The sequence below is a fragment of the Phasianus colchicus genome, chromosome 20, assembly GCF_987193195.1.
Source record: "Phasianus colchicus chromosome 20, bPhaCol1.hap1.1, whole genome shotgun sequence".
NCBI classification, from domain to species: domain Eukaryota; kingdom Metazoa; phylum Chordata; class Aves; order Galliformes; family Phasianidae; genus Phasianus; species Phasianus colchicus.
The window spans coordinates 3734012-3751420 of record NC_143455.1 but is presented as its reverse complement, the minus strand read 5'-3'; the positions used below and the strand labels follow the sequence as shown (position 1 = coordinate 3751420).

The 17409-nt window shown below is 40.2% G+C and overlaps 1 protein-coding gene across 2 annotated transcripts in view; it reads left to right on the top strand.

Moving 5' to 3' along the window:
- The window catches only part of FOXK2 (forkhead box K2), a 39958-nt gene extending 23223 nt beyond the window's left edge, over window positions 1–16735 (top strand). For both annotated transcript variants that reach the window (XM_031599164.2, XM_090121690.1), the window contains exons 2-9: window positions 5557–5751; window positions 8044–8191; window positions 8635–8781; window positions 11656–11849; window positions 12677–12852; window positions 13833–14129; window positions 14352–14561; window positions 16492–16735. In XM_031599164.2, coding sequence (XP_031455024.1) covers window positions 5557–5751; window positions 8044–8191; window positions 8635–8781; window positions 11656–11849; window positions 12677–12852; window positions 13833–14129; window positions 14352–14561; window positions 16492–16688 — 1564 coding nt within the window. In that variant the 3' untranslated portion in view covers window positions 16689–16735. The remainder of the gene's footprint in view (window positions 1–5556; window positions 5752–8043; window positions 8192–8634; window positions 8782–11655; window positions 11850–12676; window positions 12853–13832; window positions 14130–14351; window positions 14562–16491) is intronic.
- The last annotated feature ends 674 nt before the right edge of the window (window positions 16736–17409 follow it).

Genomic DNA, 17409 nt, shown 5'->3' with positions numbered 1-17409 from the left:
TAGTAATAATAACTTACATTTTGCATAGATGGTAATTCTGTTCTGGAAGTACTGCAGTAATGACTTCCAGTTCAATTTAACAGACCAGACTCTTAATTCACTTCCAGAATGCGTGTTTATTTGGTGTGCTTGAGGTTCAACAGTTAGAAACCTTTTGGTATCATGTTTGAAAGACAGGAAAAAGTAATTGTTTCTTCTGGAAAAGTATGGGCTAAGTGAAGCAGCCACTTTCTCCTGGTAATGGAATTGCTGCTTTCCAAGCTAGCAGAAGTCACTGCTTTCAGGTTTCCCCAAGAGGTGGAGTTGTGTTTCTTCTTACACTCTTTTGTATGTGTTGGTTTGATGTGAGAGTTCAGCTCTCCTCCAGAGAGATGCACCTTTTCCCAAGGTACAGAGCCACAGCACACAGACTTTACAGGCTGGATTTATTTGTGATTGCACTTTTTGTGTTATTTTTCCCCATGGTGTGTATAGCTGCATGTGTAAAGGCTCGTCTTTTAAGCCTTGCTTATTTAAAAATCTGTTAAAAATAATTGTTAGTTCTAGTTTAATTCATAATTAATTACCTATTACTCTGTTGTGATGTCAGCAATAAATGGAGTGGCAAATGGAGAAAAGGAATTGCAGACCGTGTTCTCGTGTGCTGAAATTTCCCCATTAGCAGCAGGCTGAAGCAGCTTTGATTTCCAAATGCTGTGTTCCCATGGATGTTTGATTTCTGCCCAGTTTTTGTATGCTGCTGTCTTGGATTTCATTTACAGATGTTACTTAGAACTGCACTGAGCTGGCGATCCCCTTGTGTAGCTTTGCAACCTGGTAGAATTGGGGTCAGTGCTGTTATTCATCACTGGCCTGGGGTATGGGACAGCACCTATAGCAGTTTGCAGATAACACCAGGCTGTGGGGAGCGGTCAGTAGCTGGAGGGCAGAGCTGGCACTCACAGGGACATGGATGGACTGAAGGCTGACGGGGGACCTTGGGAAGTTCAGAAAACGTAAATGTAAAATTCTGCATCTGGGCTGTGTGAAGCCTGGGAATAACTGGCTGTGAAGGTCCTGGTGGGGGAAGATGTTGTGTGCATTTCCAAGCTGCACCCTTGTTGTCATGATGAAGACCAGCCTTGTACTGGGCAGTGAATGTACCCAGTTTCGGACCTCCAGTACAAAAGCCACCACCAACAAAAGAGACCAACTGAAGAGGGCAGTGGAGGGCTGCTGAGGTGCTCAGGGAACAAGCAGTTGAGAGGCTGGAGGAGCCACGTGCCTGTGGCAGGAGGGTTGGAACGTGATGAACCTTGATGTCTCTTCCAACCCAGCTGTGCTGTGATTCTGTGAAACCATTCCTTGTTATTGTGGCTCATGATGGGAGTGAATTGCCCAACTACAGACATGGCAGGCTTCACAATTTGATGAAACAAGGCCCAGAGAAAACTGATGTCACTTGGAAGTTAGCCCTGCTGTGAATGAGGTATTGGACTCGAGGCCTTCAGAGGTCTCTTCCAAACTTGATTTCTTGGCTGTTTGATGTGAATGATGTAAAAAACAGGTTTTGCCTTCTGAAGTACAATGGAATCAATTGTGCACGTGGTATTGTGTGTTGTAGTATCTCACTGGTGACTTAAGCTTCAAAGCATGTGTGTCTTCTTCCAAGGGTGTAAATAAAGCAGTTGATGGTGAAGATTGGTTTTACTGGAGTGATGCAGTGGGATTGGGTAGGAGATGAGTCTTAAAAAAGAAACATAGGCAAGAAGAATTAGGGAGGGGTAAGTTATAAATCTCCCTTCCATGGAAAGGAGAACGTATATTGAAATGTGATTTCTGCATTTCCTTGGTTACTGATCAATACAGGGCAGGATAAGGAGGTAGGATAGCATCATCTCAGTGTGCTGTATGGGCAGAGAAAACCTAAGTTGGAGGGAAGTTGTTTGATGGTACAGGTGTTGTTGATTACCTCAGTTTCTCCTGGAAATGAACTCTCCTGTCGCCTGTGCTTGACACTTCAAGCATTTGAAATAAGAAATGAGCAAAAAGACGGGCTCTGAAACCGGGTTTAAGTGTAAAAATGGGAAGCTTTCCTTGGCTGTTAGTAAACTAACAAGAGTTTGGAAACCTCTCATCTTTTTCTTTTTGGGTGTGTTTAAAAAACAGGGAGATCCTTGATGTTCTTGCTGTTCAGTAGCATTTTCAGTGTAAAAAGCTCGAATTACCGTGGTGTAACTACCATGCTTAGGGAGTTACTGGTGTTGAACTCCCAATTTATTTGAATGTAGGATCTGGAGGTGCTGATAACAGAACTGTAAGAGAGCAGCTTCTATCTGGCTTTTAAAAGGCAATTAAAATGAAATAGTTCAAAAGATCCTGGGACACTGAGTTTCATTGCAGGACTTGCATACAGGGAGGAAATGGGATTCCTGCTTCTGCGTTTTGGCTCCACAGATGAGATAGGACATTTCCTTGTTTCCAATCAGATGCTATTAGAATGTAGTTAGAATTGCAGGTGTATAATTAACCTTTTCCTGCAGTGCAGACAGCATTTCTAAAGGAACAGGAGAAAGTATTAGAGATGTGACAAAAGTGGAATTTAAACATCTTCTCAGAATACACCTGGCAATGTACAGAGTTGCTAAACTCATTCAGTAGGAGTAGTGCCAGGGTCAGCAGGTGTCAGTTTTGCTGGGAGCTGTAGAGATAGTAATGGTTTTCTTACCAATAGTTAGAAATGTTTTGAGGCTGCTTATCTGTTTTCTCCCATCTCAGCTTTTCCAGCAGTTAAGCCAAAATGAACTTCTGAAGCAGTGATTAGGACCATTAGTGGCATTGCAGGTGTGATGCCTGCACTGCTGGTTGCTGGATCACAGGCTGGCTGGCTGGCCTCCTTTCTGATACTCTGTAGGAAATACAGTGTAAGTACTCTTGTAATAAAAATACAAAAATATTTAAATATGCTACCATGAATAGTTGTGTGAAATATGTAACGGTGGCACATCCGTGGCATATCAGATAAATCATTGGTGCTTTTGTTGTCATCACTTTGATTCCTGCCATGTGGGCTTTTCGTCACACGGCTCTTCAAACACACATCTTTCATAGGGTTTGTTTTTTAAAGGATCTGTTGGACCAGTTGTGGCTCCGTTTGGTTTCCTACTCCGAATGGTGTCATCCTATGAAGGAATAGTGGGAGTTAGTTGAGTAGATGAGGGGTAGAGTGACAGTTTGCAATACAGCTACATTCATTCATTCATTCATTTAAAAGTGGGATGTATAGATCAGTTTCTTCTATAGCAACCATCCTAGCACATCATGAAAATACTGTCTGCTTTTTAAAGAGTGATTAAAATCGAGTTCAGCTTGCTTTAGGCACCGTGTGTTTGAGCAGGTCTCTGTGTGTGCTTCCTTTGGTTTGCTATATAATTAAAAAACATACGCCCAAACCAACTTGATTCTCCTCATCTTAGAAAATGCACCTTATTTTGATTTGGAAAGTCAGTGCAACATGTTTGCATAGATGCAGATTGCTTAGAAAATCTGTTAATGCAGTTTTTAGACCACTTTTTGGGCTATCTTCCAGCTATTAAAACATATTTATATTTAAAAAACTTGCTTGAAAATAGGAATCAATTGACAGATGCAGTCTTTCATAATACACTATTCAGGTGTTTACATTCGAAGAACAGTGATCTGTGAGTGCATTGTGTCTTCCTTAAGAACAACACCCTGTGAAGCTCAGTGTGAGAAGTGTTGTGTGTTACAGCAGTAATGGGTTTCACTGCAGCTCCTGACTGTAAGTTCCACGTTTGCATGGCACTGCTGATTAACCTTTGGTTAGTCAGAGCTCCTGGGTTTTATTTTGTTTTCCCAAATCCGATTGACATTTGTCGCCAGTATTTCTCAGCATCTCATTTTTATTAGCACAGCAGCTGAGACCTCTCTTAGTTGCTGCTAAAACAGTACAGGCAGAAAATAAGGGAAAGCATGGTAGTGAGCTGGAGATACTAAAAAAGCAGAATTTGGTTCACTCAACTTTCTTGCTGAAGTGCATCTGCATTTTTTTGGCATGGATTCTGTTCCTGATTTAGCACATGGAGCGTGTTTCAGAAATAGGTCGTCTGTTAAATCCGGACAGAGTCCATACTGAGAAGTGAGGCAGAGAGAAAAGGGAGGTCAGCATCACTGCTCGCTTCTTTTCCTGATGCTTGAATGTAAACTGCAGGGGAAAAAAGAATCTCTGCAACGTATGTGTGCGTCACAAGAAGTGTAGTAAAAGGCAAATGCTTTCTTTGCTTTATAGATATGCTTTAAGAAGTAGAACCCAAAGAGTATGAAAATCGATGCTTTCAGTGCTGCTGTACAGCTCAGCCTTCCTTCCTGTTCTCACATAGTTTTCACGTTTAATACAATTTCTTCAAAGCAGTGATGCCATTTATTTACAGTGTGCTGCTTGCGTTCATAGCTGCATCCCTCAGACCTGTTCCAGTATGCTGGTTTCCATCCTTTTAAAACCAGATCTACACAGAATCATTTAAAAAACGATTGTGAAGGTTTGTTAGTAGGTCATACAGCATTTAAAAGTTCCAAACTTCATGGTTTGGAAGGGGTGTGTAAATACACTTGGGGGCTTAGTGCTGAGTGCAGTCTGACAGCTTAATTAAAAGAGAGGAGATAGCAAAGTTCCTTGAACGGAGTCTTTGTAGATCCTTTTGTTGAGAGAAAATGAAGTTTCTTGTTAACTCAGTCTGTTTAGTTCTGAGAAGTTATAAATAAGCTGTTCTGTGTAACTGGGTTAATTTCTGAATACCTGCATGGAGAGATGGGGGGACAGAAGGAAAATGTTCACGTGTGTAATAGTTATACTTCATTTTCCAACAACTCACACATTGTTAATTTACTGCCAGATTATAATCAGTCTTTTAATTTAGGGGTACAGAATTTGGTCATTTATGTAAATGAGAAATTTACTGAACTTGGCTCTTAAATTCAGCTTTACCGAAACACACCTAAACGTGGCAGTGCAGCAGCCATGCACTCTGCAAATGATGGCCTTAGGACTGATAGGTGTTGGATTTAATATGTGTATTAAGAGAAAATGGAGCAGATCTTTTAGCTGGAGCAGTCCATGAAGCTGATTAAGCCTCAGATCTGCCTATCTCTATACTCCTGATGAGTTCTGCTTGTCTTGCTTGCTCCTTTACAGGAGCTGTTGTTCGACATCAGGACATCATAGCATTTGTCTTCAAAATATACCAAAATAATACTTTTTTAGGGGTAGTTGCAAGGTTGGGATGAACCTCAGGAAATGCAGAGACTACAGAAGAAGTGCTCTTGTTACAAATAACTGCCTTTGCTTATATCTTTCTAAATTCTGTACTTGCTTACTTGTGGATCTGTTTCTGGTCGCGCTGATCTTTGTGTGATCAATAAAATGAAGGTGGTTACAAGTAATTGTGCAAGGCAGCATACCTTTGTATTTCTGGATATGGTGATATGTGCAAATCATGCAAAAAAAACCTCTTACACTGTGTAAACAAGTGACTTACGTGTTTGTTTTTCATTTTTCAGCTGTACTTTCAGGTTTCCCAGCACAAACATAAAGATAACATTCACTGCTCTGTCCAATGAGAAGAGAGAAAAACAGGAGGCCCCGGAGTCCCCAGTGAAGCCTGTGCAACCCCAGATCTCTCCCTTAACGATAAACATTCCAGACAACATGGCTCACCTGATCAGCCCTCTCCCTTCTCCCACAGGAACTATCAGGTATTTAAACCCTGCAGATGGAATACAGGGCAAGAGATGTGGTTACAGAATTCAGACCATTTTCTAATTTGCTTTCAGTATTTTGCTTCTCTGGTGAAGCTTAAATGTAATTTCTTAGATGTGTAATAGTTTGCTCTGGAGTTTAACATTCTTACAGGAAAGAAACCTATGTTTTACTTACTTCCCAAGCGACTTTGGTGGTGTTTTTATAGACTTTGGTTATCGTTAGGGTGGAAAATAGACTGATTTCTAATTCTGAAAGATGATTTTTTATTGACCAATCATTACTGAAAGTAAACAAAGCACATAAACTGAAATACAATGTGAGAAATTTAGTGTAGGGAGGTCATCTGCAGGGGAGGTTAACTTGGGTTTTTTACTTACTGTGCTGCTTAATTTGATAATTGTCATCATTATGTGACTCTTTATTTGGGGCCAAAATAATGAAACAAACACCAGCTGTCCTCAAAGCTGATAAAATTAGTTTAGATAGAAAGTGCTGGAGCAAAAACTTCACTTAAAGTCACTGAAAGATGCTTTTGAAAACCATGTACATGCTCCATACTTCTTGTGGGCTTCACTTGGGTGATGGACTATGAATGATTGGTTTTTAAAAATGTACTTACTGTTAATGAGATTTGAATGAAGGATAATCGACCTCCTTCATGTTTACCAAGACCTTGATCTCAGTGTTGTAGTGTTTAATGAGATCTATACAGATGGTGGAAGTAGAGAGAGATTTCGACTTGTCTGTGTAACAGGTTTGCTTTCTGATTAAAATTCAAGGAAAATATTTTTTGCTTATGAAATGATAGAGCAACTCATAAATATTGCAGATAATATCATGTATACCACCACAGTCTTTGCCTCACTATGAATTTTGCAATTCTCTTCAGGGCTTTTGTGCACCTGTTGAGCACACTTTATTACCGAAAAAAAAAGATGACAGTTTTGAGTCTATTTTGAGAGCAGAGCTTGACAGTTTCTCTTCCAATCATCCAGTTTTGGACAGGACTTGTAAGCTTGCTTTGTATGTACCCATATGTGTTGCTTTGTCAATATATGCTGAAGTGAGCTCAGTGGAAGGATGTTGTCAGTTGATCTGAGTAAAAACACAGAACAGCAGTGACCTATATTAAAATAATAATAATAAAAATAGTTAGATATTTTAGTTCTGATCAAGGATTCTTCCATGCAGTGCTTCAGAAATCCAGTCTTCCTTGTATGGCCTATTGCTGGCAGGTAACAAATGGCTGTGCTGGATTTCTGAGATCGTCTTTGCAGATAAGGCTGCACCAGTCTTTACTATTGTAATTTTTAGTTCAATGTTGGAACTGCTGGGGACTGCTGAAATGAGTTACAGTTGCTGAGAAGTGCGTGCCCTGATGGAGAGCTGCCAGAGTTACGGTTTTATTTGGAGAAGGAGACAGACATCACTCAGTGACTTTGTCTTTCCTGTTGGCAAAATAAAATTGTAGAAGTAAAACCATTTTTATGCTGCTGTAGTTCGTGTGGGCTCACAGGGCAGGAGAGCAGCCCTTAGGAAAGGTGCTCCAATTTTAGCCCTGCTTTTCTGTGATGGATAGCAAAACGTGAGGAGTCAGAGGGTGTCACTTCTTCCCTTTCATTGGTACTTTCGCTTTCTGGCACTGTATTTGCTCTGCTGATGTAATACAGAGTGCAATCAGATAAGTCAGTGCTGATGCTTCCTGTTCATAGCATTCATCACTTTTATATACGTGTGTATGTGTGTGTATGAACATGCTTGCAAATGTTTAAAATAAAGCTTTAGATTTTAATGAGAATCAGATTTTTTTTTTTTTTTGCCTTGCTGCTTTTTGTATTTTCTCATGTGCAGAAATACTGCACAGAAGAAGATCTTTCTGAGTAGACAAAATACAAGCATATGGCAGAGATCTCAGGCAAGATGTGTTTCTTGTTTCAAATGAGTGTCTTAAAATGTGTGGTTGCTTATGTAGTTAAAATGGACTTCTGTGTAGGCAAATCTCACACGAATACAGTACAACCTAATAAATCAGTTAATCCTTTTTCCTTTGAGGAGGAAAGCCTGAGCTTCATCTGACAGGTTTCTTCCTGCAGTGATTTTAATGCTCATGGATGAGTTAGAAGGGCTTGGAAAATAGGTTTCATAATGGAAATACTGACAGACCCTTAACTGTGGTCTAGAAGCACTGATAGTGGGCTTTTCTGCAATAAGAGCTTTTTGATTAAATATAATGTGGTGATATACTGTATAACAAAATAGTAGGATCTTCTTTTTATGCTCAACAGTGCTGCAAATTCCTGCCCATCTAGCCCCCGTGGTGCAGGCTCTTCAGGGTACAAAATGAGTCGTGTGATACCATCTGACCTACATTTAATGGCTGACAACTCTCAGTCAGAAAATGACAAGGAGGCATCGGGTGGAGACAGCCCAAAGGTAAGCACTGTTTGAAATAAAACCCATACATTATATTTTCAGTGAATGCAATACTTCTGAAATTTTGTTAGCCACGTTTTATGCATTAAGTCGTAGCCCTGCATTTCAAACTTCAAAAATAATTGTTAGTTCTTTGTGGTGAGACGCGATGTTTATTTTGATGCTCCCATTCACCCCTCACCTTCAGAGAGAGTGTGTGTGTGTGTGTGTGTGTGTGTGTGTATGTTTGTAGGCATTCTTTAGTGGTGTTTGTTTCTCCAGGTTTTTTAGTGTTAGCTTACAATTTGCAAAACAGAAGAGCAAAATTGTCTTAGTTTTTCTGTTTGAATATTCTGGTTGTCCAGAAGTGCTTAAGGCATTAAATGTTCTGCAACTTAGCTCATAGAGGAATGTGTGTGTTTCTACATTTTTATTGATGTAGAATCTTCATTTTTCTTCTGCAGGACGACTCTAAGCCACCTTACTCCTATGCACAGTTAATAGTACAAGCAATTACAATGGCACCTGATAAGCAGCTTACACTAAATGGAATCTATACGCACATAACTAAAAATTATCCATACTACAGGACAGCAGACAAGGGCTGGCAGGTAAGCTTGATTTCTAGAAGGTTCTCTTAGTTGAGAGTAGTGCTGTCTGCATACTTGGTCCTAAGTCAGTTGGCAAGCCTAATGGCCCTCTGTAAATACAACTTCTCAGATCAGTGTTCGTTAAAATTTATCTTTTTCTGATTGAATCTCCAACAAAGTAGGCAATTAACGTTATTTTATGCTTGAAGCATTGCTCTATTTATGGAATAGTATTCTCTAAAGCTCTGGCAGTGACACATACAGACTTTAGGGGAAGAAAAGTGTAGCTAGAACTATGGATTTAAGTACACACGTACTGTCTGGGGATGCAGTTATGCTCTGTAACATCACACAGCGTAAACATGCGTATTGTTATATTGGGATAGAATTAAGAAACCTAATGTTCTGGGCTCGGGTTCATTTGGGATCTTGACCATACAATACAGTGAAGGAGTGAGTATGTATTACTGTTGTTCCCCTGCACTGTGTGCCTCGATGCACTTCTGCAGTACTCCATTTGTGAAGTTGGTTGTTCCTGTTTTGAGTTAGACCAAACCCTGTAGAATTAATTTCTGCTTTCTTTTCATTTTCCAAGAGACTAGCCTCAGCATTTGCCAGGATGACTAACAGAGTATGAATCAGTCTGGCACAGTCTTTCCAGATACACATAAGAGTTCAATGCCTTTGCTGCTGTTTTTAGTGTCAGTGAAGGACAGAAGAGCACAATTAGCAGGACTGGCAAGTTTGCATATGTAGCATTCAGGCTGCACTGTCCATCATGAAGGATCATTTTCGCAGTGCTGCTCTTAGCACAATCATGATGTACACCAGAGGCATGCTCTGAACTTCTTTGCAGGGAAATAAAATTTGGGGAAACTGACGGAGGGTAAAAGTGAGGAAGCGTATCTGCTTGCTGTACTTATAGGAGACCAAAGAGTACACACCTTCTCAGTAGAAGAATAGATTTCAAATATGAATTACATGCTAATTTGTCATTGAGCCTGTATGAAAGTTGAATCACTCTTAGGAGAATTGCAAGGTTAATGGGGAATGTCACTTCTACAAAATTTTTAGCTAGTAAAGGACTTCACTCTTATTGTCACTGGGAAGGACCTGTAAGATTTTTTTTCCCTTTCTCAAGTGATCAGTGAAGAATTCTGGTTGCAGAAATACTGACAGATATGTTTTAGCAATAGGATTCTGCTTATAAAACGTTGGCGTGCTTTTTGCTTCCTGTTTTGGAATCACTCTCTGTGTATATAATGCTTCCTTATGTGAGCAAGCCTCATGTAGTCACACAAATACATACGGTGTAACACACAGAGTTCTGGCTTAGGACAAAAATACTTCACTGAACCAAGGTGATGGACACAGCAAAGCAGACGTGTTCCAGAATAAATAGTTAGCACCTATTTCTATTGAAAAACAAATTAAAAAAGCAGCCTGAAATGAGATGCTGTTAAGTAACTGGTCACATAAGCAGTGCTGGAACACTGGCAGGGGCAGCTCAAGTATAACAGCTCTGCTAGCTTTTAGTTATCAGGTATTGGATGATAGTTAGGGTTAGGACTTATCTGATTGATGCCTTAAATAATATTTGAGGCTATATTTGAATATTATTCAAACCAGACAGTGCATGCATGTAAATAATGTCCAGATCCCATCCCTTAATTAGCAGCACTGCAGTATTTATATCCCCTATTACATAAAACTCATTTTGTTGAGGACTCCTCTTTGTGATCTTATTTTAGCAGGTGCTTTTGGATCTACTTTTTTGTTCCAGCATATGGAGAAATAAATACAATTTATAAACATGTTCTTGGCATCTTTTCAGTTCTTTTTCAATTTTTGGCAGAGGAAAAGATTTTCTGGTTTCATCAGTTTATATTTAAGAAACCATGCATGGTTATCATTAATTTTTTTTTTAGGTTTTCCAAACTTATCCTCATGGTCTTAAATGCTGACACTTAAGCTGGATTTACATTTGATCTTGGAAATCTTGAGGAGCTTTTATTAATGTAAAGCTTTTTCTCCATTTCCCCCCTGTTCTCTCACAAGTTTTTCAGTACTTATTCTTGTACTTACTTTCTTGTTATTCAATGACAATATTTAGAAAGATTTGGGGTTTATGTTGGGGAAAGAAAGAAAAAAAGGATGTGCACAAAGGCAAGCAGAGATAGATATAGAATCTTTGGAGCGTTAGCAGTTCTCTGCATCTCTTTGATCAAAGTTGTGTGAGTTGTAGCACAAACACAGCCGTGTGAGGATGAGGTAACGTGCAAACCAGGCTGGAGTAACAGGGATCTCACTGAGGAGCTGTGTGAGGACCTACTGCCATTTGTTGTTCTGCTAGGCATGCCAAGTCCTTGGCTGCTCTCTGAGACAGGCTGGACTGTGGGTGAACTCCCAACAATCTCACTCTATTTGGAACTTGTGAAATTTAACCTTTTCCTTCTGTATTTGGAACAGCAACAAAGTGTAATCGTGTAAGATCAGTATCAGCACATTCTTTTCTGGCCCTCATAGTACACTCTGATATTTTCCTTGACACCTGGGGAAGGGTTGTATTGCGAGGACATTGAGGGCTGTATTTTTTTCTTTTTCTTTTTTTTTTTTTTTTTGCACTGCATTATGCTCAAATACCTGTAGTGTTCTAACTGTGAAAGTCACCATGTATCACATTAACATATTCGTTTTTAATTGTTGGGAAAGTTTTGAAAAATGCCAGAGTCCTTTCAGGTTTATGGCACTGCATTGGCAGTGTCTGACTCCTTTTGAAGTATGGAATTAAAAAAAACTGAACCCCAAGTTTCCTGTAGTACACATTGCTGCAGTAGGCCACATTCTGACTTGAAAAAGTTATATGAATTCTACATATTTTTTTATGTTCCATAGAATTCAATACGTCACAATCTCTCTCTGAATCGTTATTTCATCAAAGTACCACGTTCCCAGGAAGAACCAGGCAAAGGCTCATTCTGGAGGATAGACCCTGCCTCTGAAAGCAAATTAATAGAGCAGGCTTTTAGGAAAAGGCGGCCTAGGGGAGTACCTTGCTTTAGAACCCCTCTGGGACCACTCTCTTCTAGGTAAGGAAAAACAGATGAACAAAAAGACTATGGCTGTTGTTTAATCTTCAGGCTGATACAGACTTGATAGTTTTGGATACAGTCACAAGTTCAGTAATTTAATTAAATCCAGGCTCAGTGTTTGAATTCTGTATGATAAACTTTGCTAGGAGGCTGCCCCATACGCTAGGTTTGTTTTTATTGCTTGTGTTAAAGAACTGACTCTGTATGCCTAACTAACTGTCAGATGTTAACGTAAGCAAGCCTTGCTGTACCTTTGTTGTGTTGTTTTTTTTCTTTACAGAATTATAATTTTAATTTCTAACTGCCATCTACAGAATTCTAAAACAGTTTACAAAGAAAATAACCAAATACCAGCCACCATTATATCGAGCTTAGAAATTACAAGTATGCATTTTAATTTGATAATGTTCACGCAGAATTTGTGATGGGGAAATACATGGCTTTTAATGATTCCCTTTGTAAAGTTATTGACCTTTTTGGTGGTGCACATTTATTTCTTTTAGAGTTGCCCTTTAGTCCAATACATTTACATCCTTCTCCACCAAAAGAAATGTTTATATTTCACAGATGGTTTTAGGGAGTCTCCCTAGGAAGGCATCCAGCCGCTTCCATTCCATTAACTGCACCTGAAGTTTGCTTTTAAATTCTGTTCTTGTTTAACAGAAGCTTTTTCAAAACTGCTCTGGGTTGTAACTGTACTTGCCAGCAGGCACAAGTGCCCTCCTGTGGGCAGTGTGTGTTACAGTCTCTGTAGAGGAAGGTCGCTGTCTTTCGCAGTTCAGAAGTTAAAACACATCAGCTGCTGCTTTCGTTTTTGAATACAGAAGTGCCCCAGCCTCTCCTAATCACTCTGGAGTGCTGTCTGCACACTCCAGTGGAGTCCAGACCCCCGAGAGTCTGTCCAGGGAAGGATCTCCAGTCCCAATGGAACCTGAGCCTAGTGCTATCCAGCCAAAACTAGCGGTAATACAAGAAGCACGATTTGCACAGAGTGCCCCAGGTGAGGATCCTGAAATAAGCATGTGGGGGTTGGAGGTGGGAGAGGGTTGGCATGTCCCTGTTACCAGGGCTTTGCATAGAAACAAAAAGAAACAACGAAGCAGTAAATGTTTAATGTCTTAACAGAGCAAACGTTGAATAACACACACACATTCCAGGTAAATACTCTTTGCAGACCCACAGGTGATGTTATCTGTGGGTTCCAGAACTCTTGATTGCTTTGTTAGTAAGCAGAGATTTGTACTTCTGTGCTGAATTGAGCCATGCTGCCTTGTAGTGGTTTTTGCTTTGTTTGGAAATGTGCTCTTTCTGGTTTAAAGGAAAAAAACAACAAAAAAAAAACCAACCAATCTAGGTGTAGGCTATGGAAAGAAGCAGATGTCCTGCATGCATCTGTGTCATTTCATCTGTTTGATGCTGGACATAGAACAGAATTACAGGGCTAAGGAGACAAGGCACAAATTTTCCTTAAAAACAAAAAAAAGAGGGGAAGGTGAAATGGAATAAGGATTGTTTGTTCAATTACCTTAGCTGATGCACTTTGCCATCCATCTTCTCAGTGGTATTCCTGCAAAAGTAGCAGTGACTGTTCTGTGACAAAGCCAGCAGCCCTCAGCAGAGACCGGCCTGGGAAGCTGGGAGTTGTTCCTCTGTGGAAACCTTCCACGCAGCACTGAAGCACATGTTAGTTCCCATCTTTGGAAGGAGTTTCACTGAATGAAGATCGAATGCAGCTGTGATAGCTGCAGGGCTGTGGTGGTGGGTGGAGCTCTTGCCCAAATCAGCAGCTCTAACTGAGCTAATGAGGTGCTTACCTGGAATATGTGGCTTGGAGGAGTTGTGTGTGTAATCATTGTCTGCTTTTGTCAGGGTTGAGTGAAGAAGGTCATTAATCCTCTGAGGCTTTAGCAGTAAGTTTAATAGAATGACTGGTTTAAATGAAATAATTCAGCAGCCTGATTTTTATCTCTTCCTTGCTAGGATCACCTCTATCTAGCCAACCAGTTTTAATTACTGTACAACGGCAGCTACCACAAACTATTAAACCCGTCACCTACACTGTTGCAACTCCTGTGACAACATCAACATCCCAGCAGCCTGTAGTTCAGACAGTTCATGTTGTTCACCAGATACCAGCTGTGTCTGTCACAAATGTGACTGGATTAGCACCAGCAAACACTTACACTGTAGCTGGACAGGCAGTAGTCACGCAAGCTGCAATGGTAACCCAGCCCAAGGTAGAACCTCAAGAGAATGGAGACCACAAGGAAGTAAAAGGTGAGAACCTGTGGGTCAGTTGCTCTGGTTGGTTATTGTTCAAAAATTATTTCCATGCTAAAACTGAGGATTTGCATCACAATTTCTCACATAGCTTGGAGCTCATAACATAACAATATGCATTGTCACTGAGGGCTGACATAGTAAATGTGAATTGTGTGAATTTATTTTCTTTGTAATGCTTTCTTGTTTTTCACTGATGCTTTCTCATCTGTTTTTCAGTGAAAGTGGAGCCTATACCTGCTATTAGTCATGCTACAATCGGAGCTGCTAGTCGTATCATTCAGACATCTCAGACTACACCTTTACAGACAGTCACTATAGTGCAACAGGCACCTCTAGGTCAACACCAGCTACCAATAAAAACTGTAACGCAAAACGGAACGCACATAGTACCCATCACCACTGCAATACAGGGGCAGGGCAATGCTGGTGAGTGTTGTGTCGGGCTGTTCTGCAGCTCTGTGTGTGCTAAAACCACAGTGGCCAGTGCTGAATCTTTTCTCATACATTCTCTTGTATTTTGTAGTTGTACTGAAAACAACTCGTACAAAAGAATTTGATTACAGCCTTGTGTGAGATTGTTCTCTCTCTTATTAAGAGCTTGTGTTTTCTTTTCATTGATGATTACCTGAGCGCTTTTTATTGGCTCTGTAGTCACCACAGGGATGTGCCAGTGATGACAGCCCATCTTCTCGTCACTAGGAGTTGGACTCAATGATCTTTATGGGTCTCTTCCAACTCTGTGTGTTCTGTGATTAAACCCACCAGCTTTTTGGACTGTTTCTTCTGTTTTTATTCAACCTGTACAAAAGCAGGGCACTAAAATTGACAAGATTTCTCTATGATTTTGAGGTTCTTCTGTCTGCATGCTGTCATTCCCATCTCAGACTCAGCAGTCTGTGTGAGTAGTGGTACTTCTTCACAATTGTCATTATTCAGGCTTTGTTGTAATTTACAGATGCATTCAATTTGGATTGGTTTGCAGATATATGTAGTTTGTTTCAACAGTTTCACTTTTATACGTTATCTGGTGCTGCAGTATCTTCTCATAAATTGTACTTCTGGAAATTGATATAAGGTAGCTCAAAACTCTTCATTACATGTATTTCAGTAAAATCTTACTAATGGAGTGAGGTTTTTTTGTTGTATCCTTTTTACTTCTGTCTCATCAGTTTTCTTACTGATTACTTTCAGTACTTCAGCACAAGTAAAGCAAAAGGAGTTACTGTCAGACGAAATACGCATTTTTTCTTTAATCAGAGTTGAGCCAAGAGCCACATGAAGTATTTTCCAAAGAGTTTGTTCTGCAAGTACACACTGAGTACAGGACAGTTTGGTTATTTGCAGTGTTGATTCCAGGTATTCACTGGAATAGTTTATTAAGAACCAAGAACTTCAGCAAATATGAATTCCTTGAGCACTTGATGTTCAAGCTCCACTAACAGAATTCTGTGGTATTCTCAGCAAAGCTGTGATGCCAAGGACAGGGAATTAATGTGTAAAAAGCAGTCAGTAGATGGTGTTTTGATAAGTTTTCATGAGATGCAACGAAAAAGTAAATATATAATTAGTATTTTGTATTATTTGCAAAGACATTTGAATAGTCAGATGAAGAAAATCAGAATTGAGAAGCTGACTTTTGATATTTAGAGGGAAAGAGCCCTTGGATGCGATGACTGCAGGGAATGTGCTTGCTTGTATGGTGACTGGTGTGCTGTTGTTTCCATGTAATGACAAGTATGACAATCTGCTATAGCAGGTTCTAAACACTTAATTTCTGTTATCTGATTCACTCGACTTTAATCAGACAGTAATTTCTTAAACCTTCTTGTTAAACCACTCTTTTTTTCCTTACATTGTGGCTGATTAACTATCTATCAGAGAGGAAGTGGTGCTTGAGTTTCTGCATCTCCCGGCTGTGTGCTTTGCATTGCTTTTGTTTAATAACTCGTGGGCAGCAATGAATATGATGTGGTGTGTTCTTCCTGGCCAAGTACTGCATTGTGCATAGACAGGATCTGCACATCCACAGCCATGGCCAGATCCTCCTTCATGGAGGTTCTAAATTCCCTTCCCAGTTCTGTGACAGATATCTCGGAGACTGGCTTTAAATCATTTCATCTCTTTCTGTGTTCAGTCCCCCATTGACAAAATTGAGGTACTTTCCCTTTTTGCCACCTTTGTCCCTGTCTGTGTGATTGGTGAGTGATTTGGGTTTGCACAGAGGTTGGAGCTGGATCTCACCTGGGCTGACTGACGCCCTGCTGTAGTGCAGCATTTTGATGGCAATGCATACTTGCTTTCAGTATCACCTGTTTCAACAAGGATTAGGTGCTGAAGTTCTGTTATCTTTTTGCAGCTGCTGCAAGTCCTTTGCATATGTTGGCAACCCACGCGTCCGCATCGGCATCGCTTCCAACAAAGCGCCAGAACGGAGACCAGTCGGAACAGCAGGAACTGAAACGTATCAAAACAGAGGATGGGGAGAGCATAGTGATAGCTGTTAACGTGGACACCCCGCCTGTGGCAGTGAGCGATAAAGGCAGCCAGAACTAGAAACTTAGAGTTTGCTTTCTTTCTTTCTTTCTTTTTTTTTTTTTTTTTTTAAACAAACAAAAACAAAAACAAACAAAAAAAAATACAAAAAAAAACAACAACAAACTCCGTGGTGCCAAAAGGAGACACTTAAATATAACACCTAAAATCTTGGAACATGTTCTCACGCAGTGGGGAAAGGGGCCCTGTGATCAGACTTCAACGTTCAGCACTGAAAAATAAACCAACACAGGTGGCCTTAAAACTTGGTAACTTAAAGTCAAACTGCAAAACATGTTGTTCCAGAGGCTGTGACCCCGCTCCTCCCTGCCCCCTATGAACTGTGTACGCTGAGAAGTACAGTGCTGGGGAGGGCTGCAGCTTTAAAAAAATCTTTATCAGATGATTTTAAGGACTGAGCATCTCAGTGTAACGGCAGCATGATAAGCGCTTAGTGTGAACTGGTTTCAAACGATTGTATATTCCTCAAAGGGAACAGAGGCAAGGAGCCATTTCCTACATCTTGGCAGCTAGCCTTTCATAATGACCTACCCAATGCAGTTGTTGGTAGATATGCAGTATTTTGTTGTTCACATGTGGAATTAGAAATTTTTGAGGTGTATTTTCATTTCTTTGCAAAACGATGGGGTCTTTGACATTTCAAATCACTCCATTTCTACTCCGGAAACTTTGGAATCACACAATACTTTTCATGTGAAATTTTGTTTGGTAAAAAACTGAA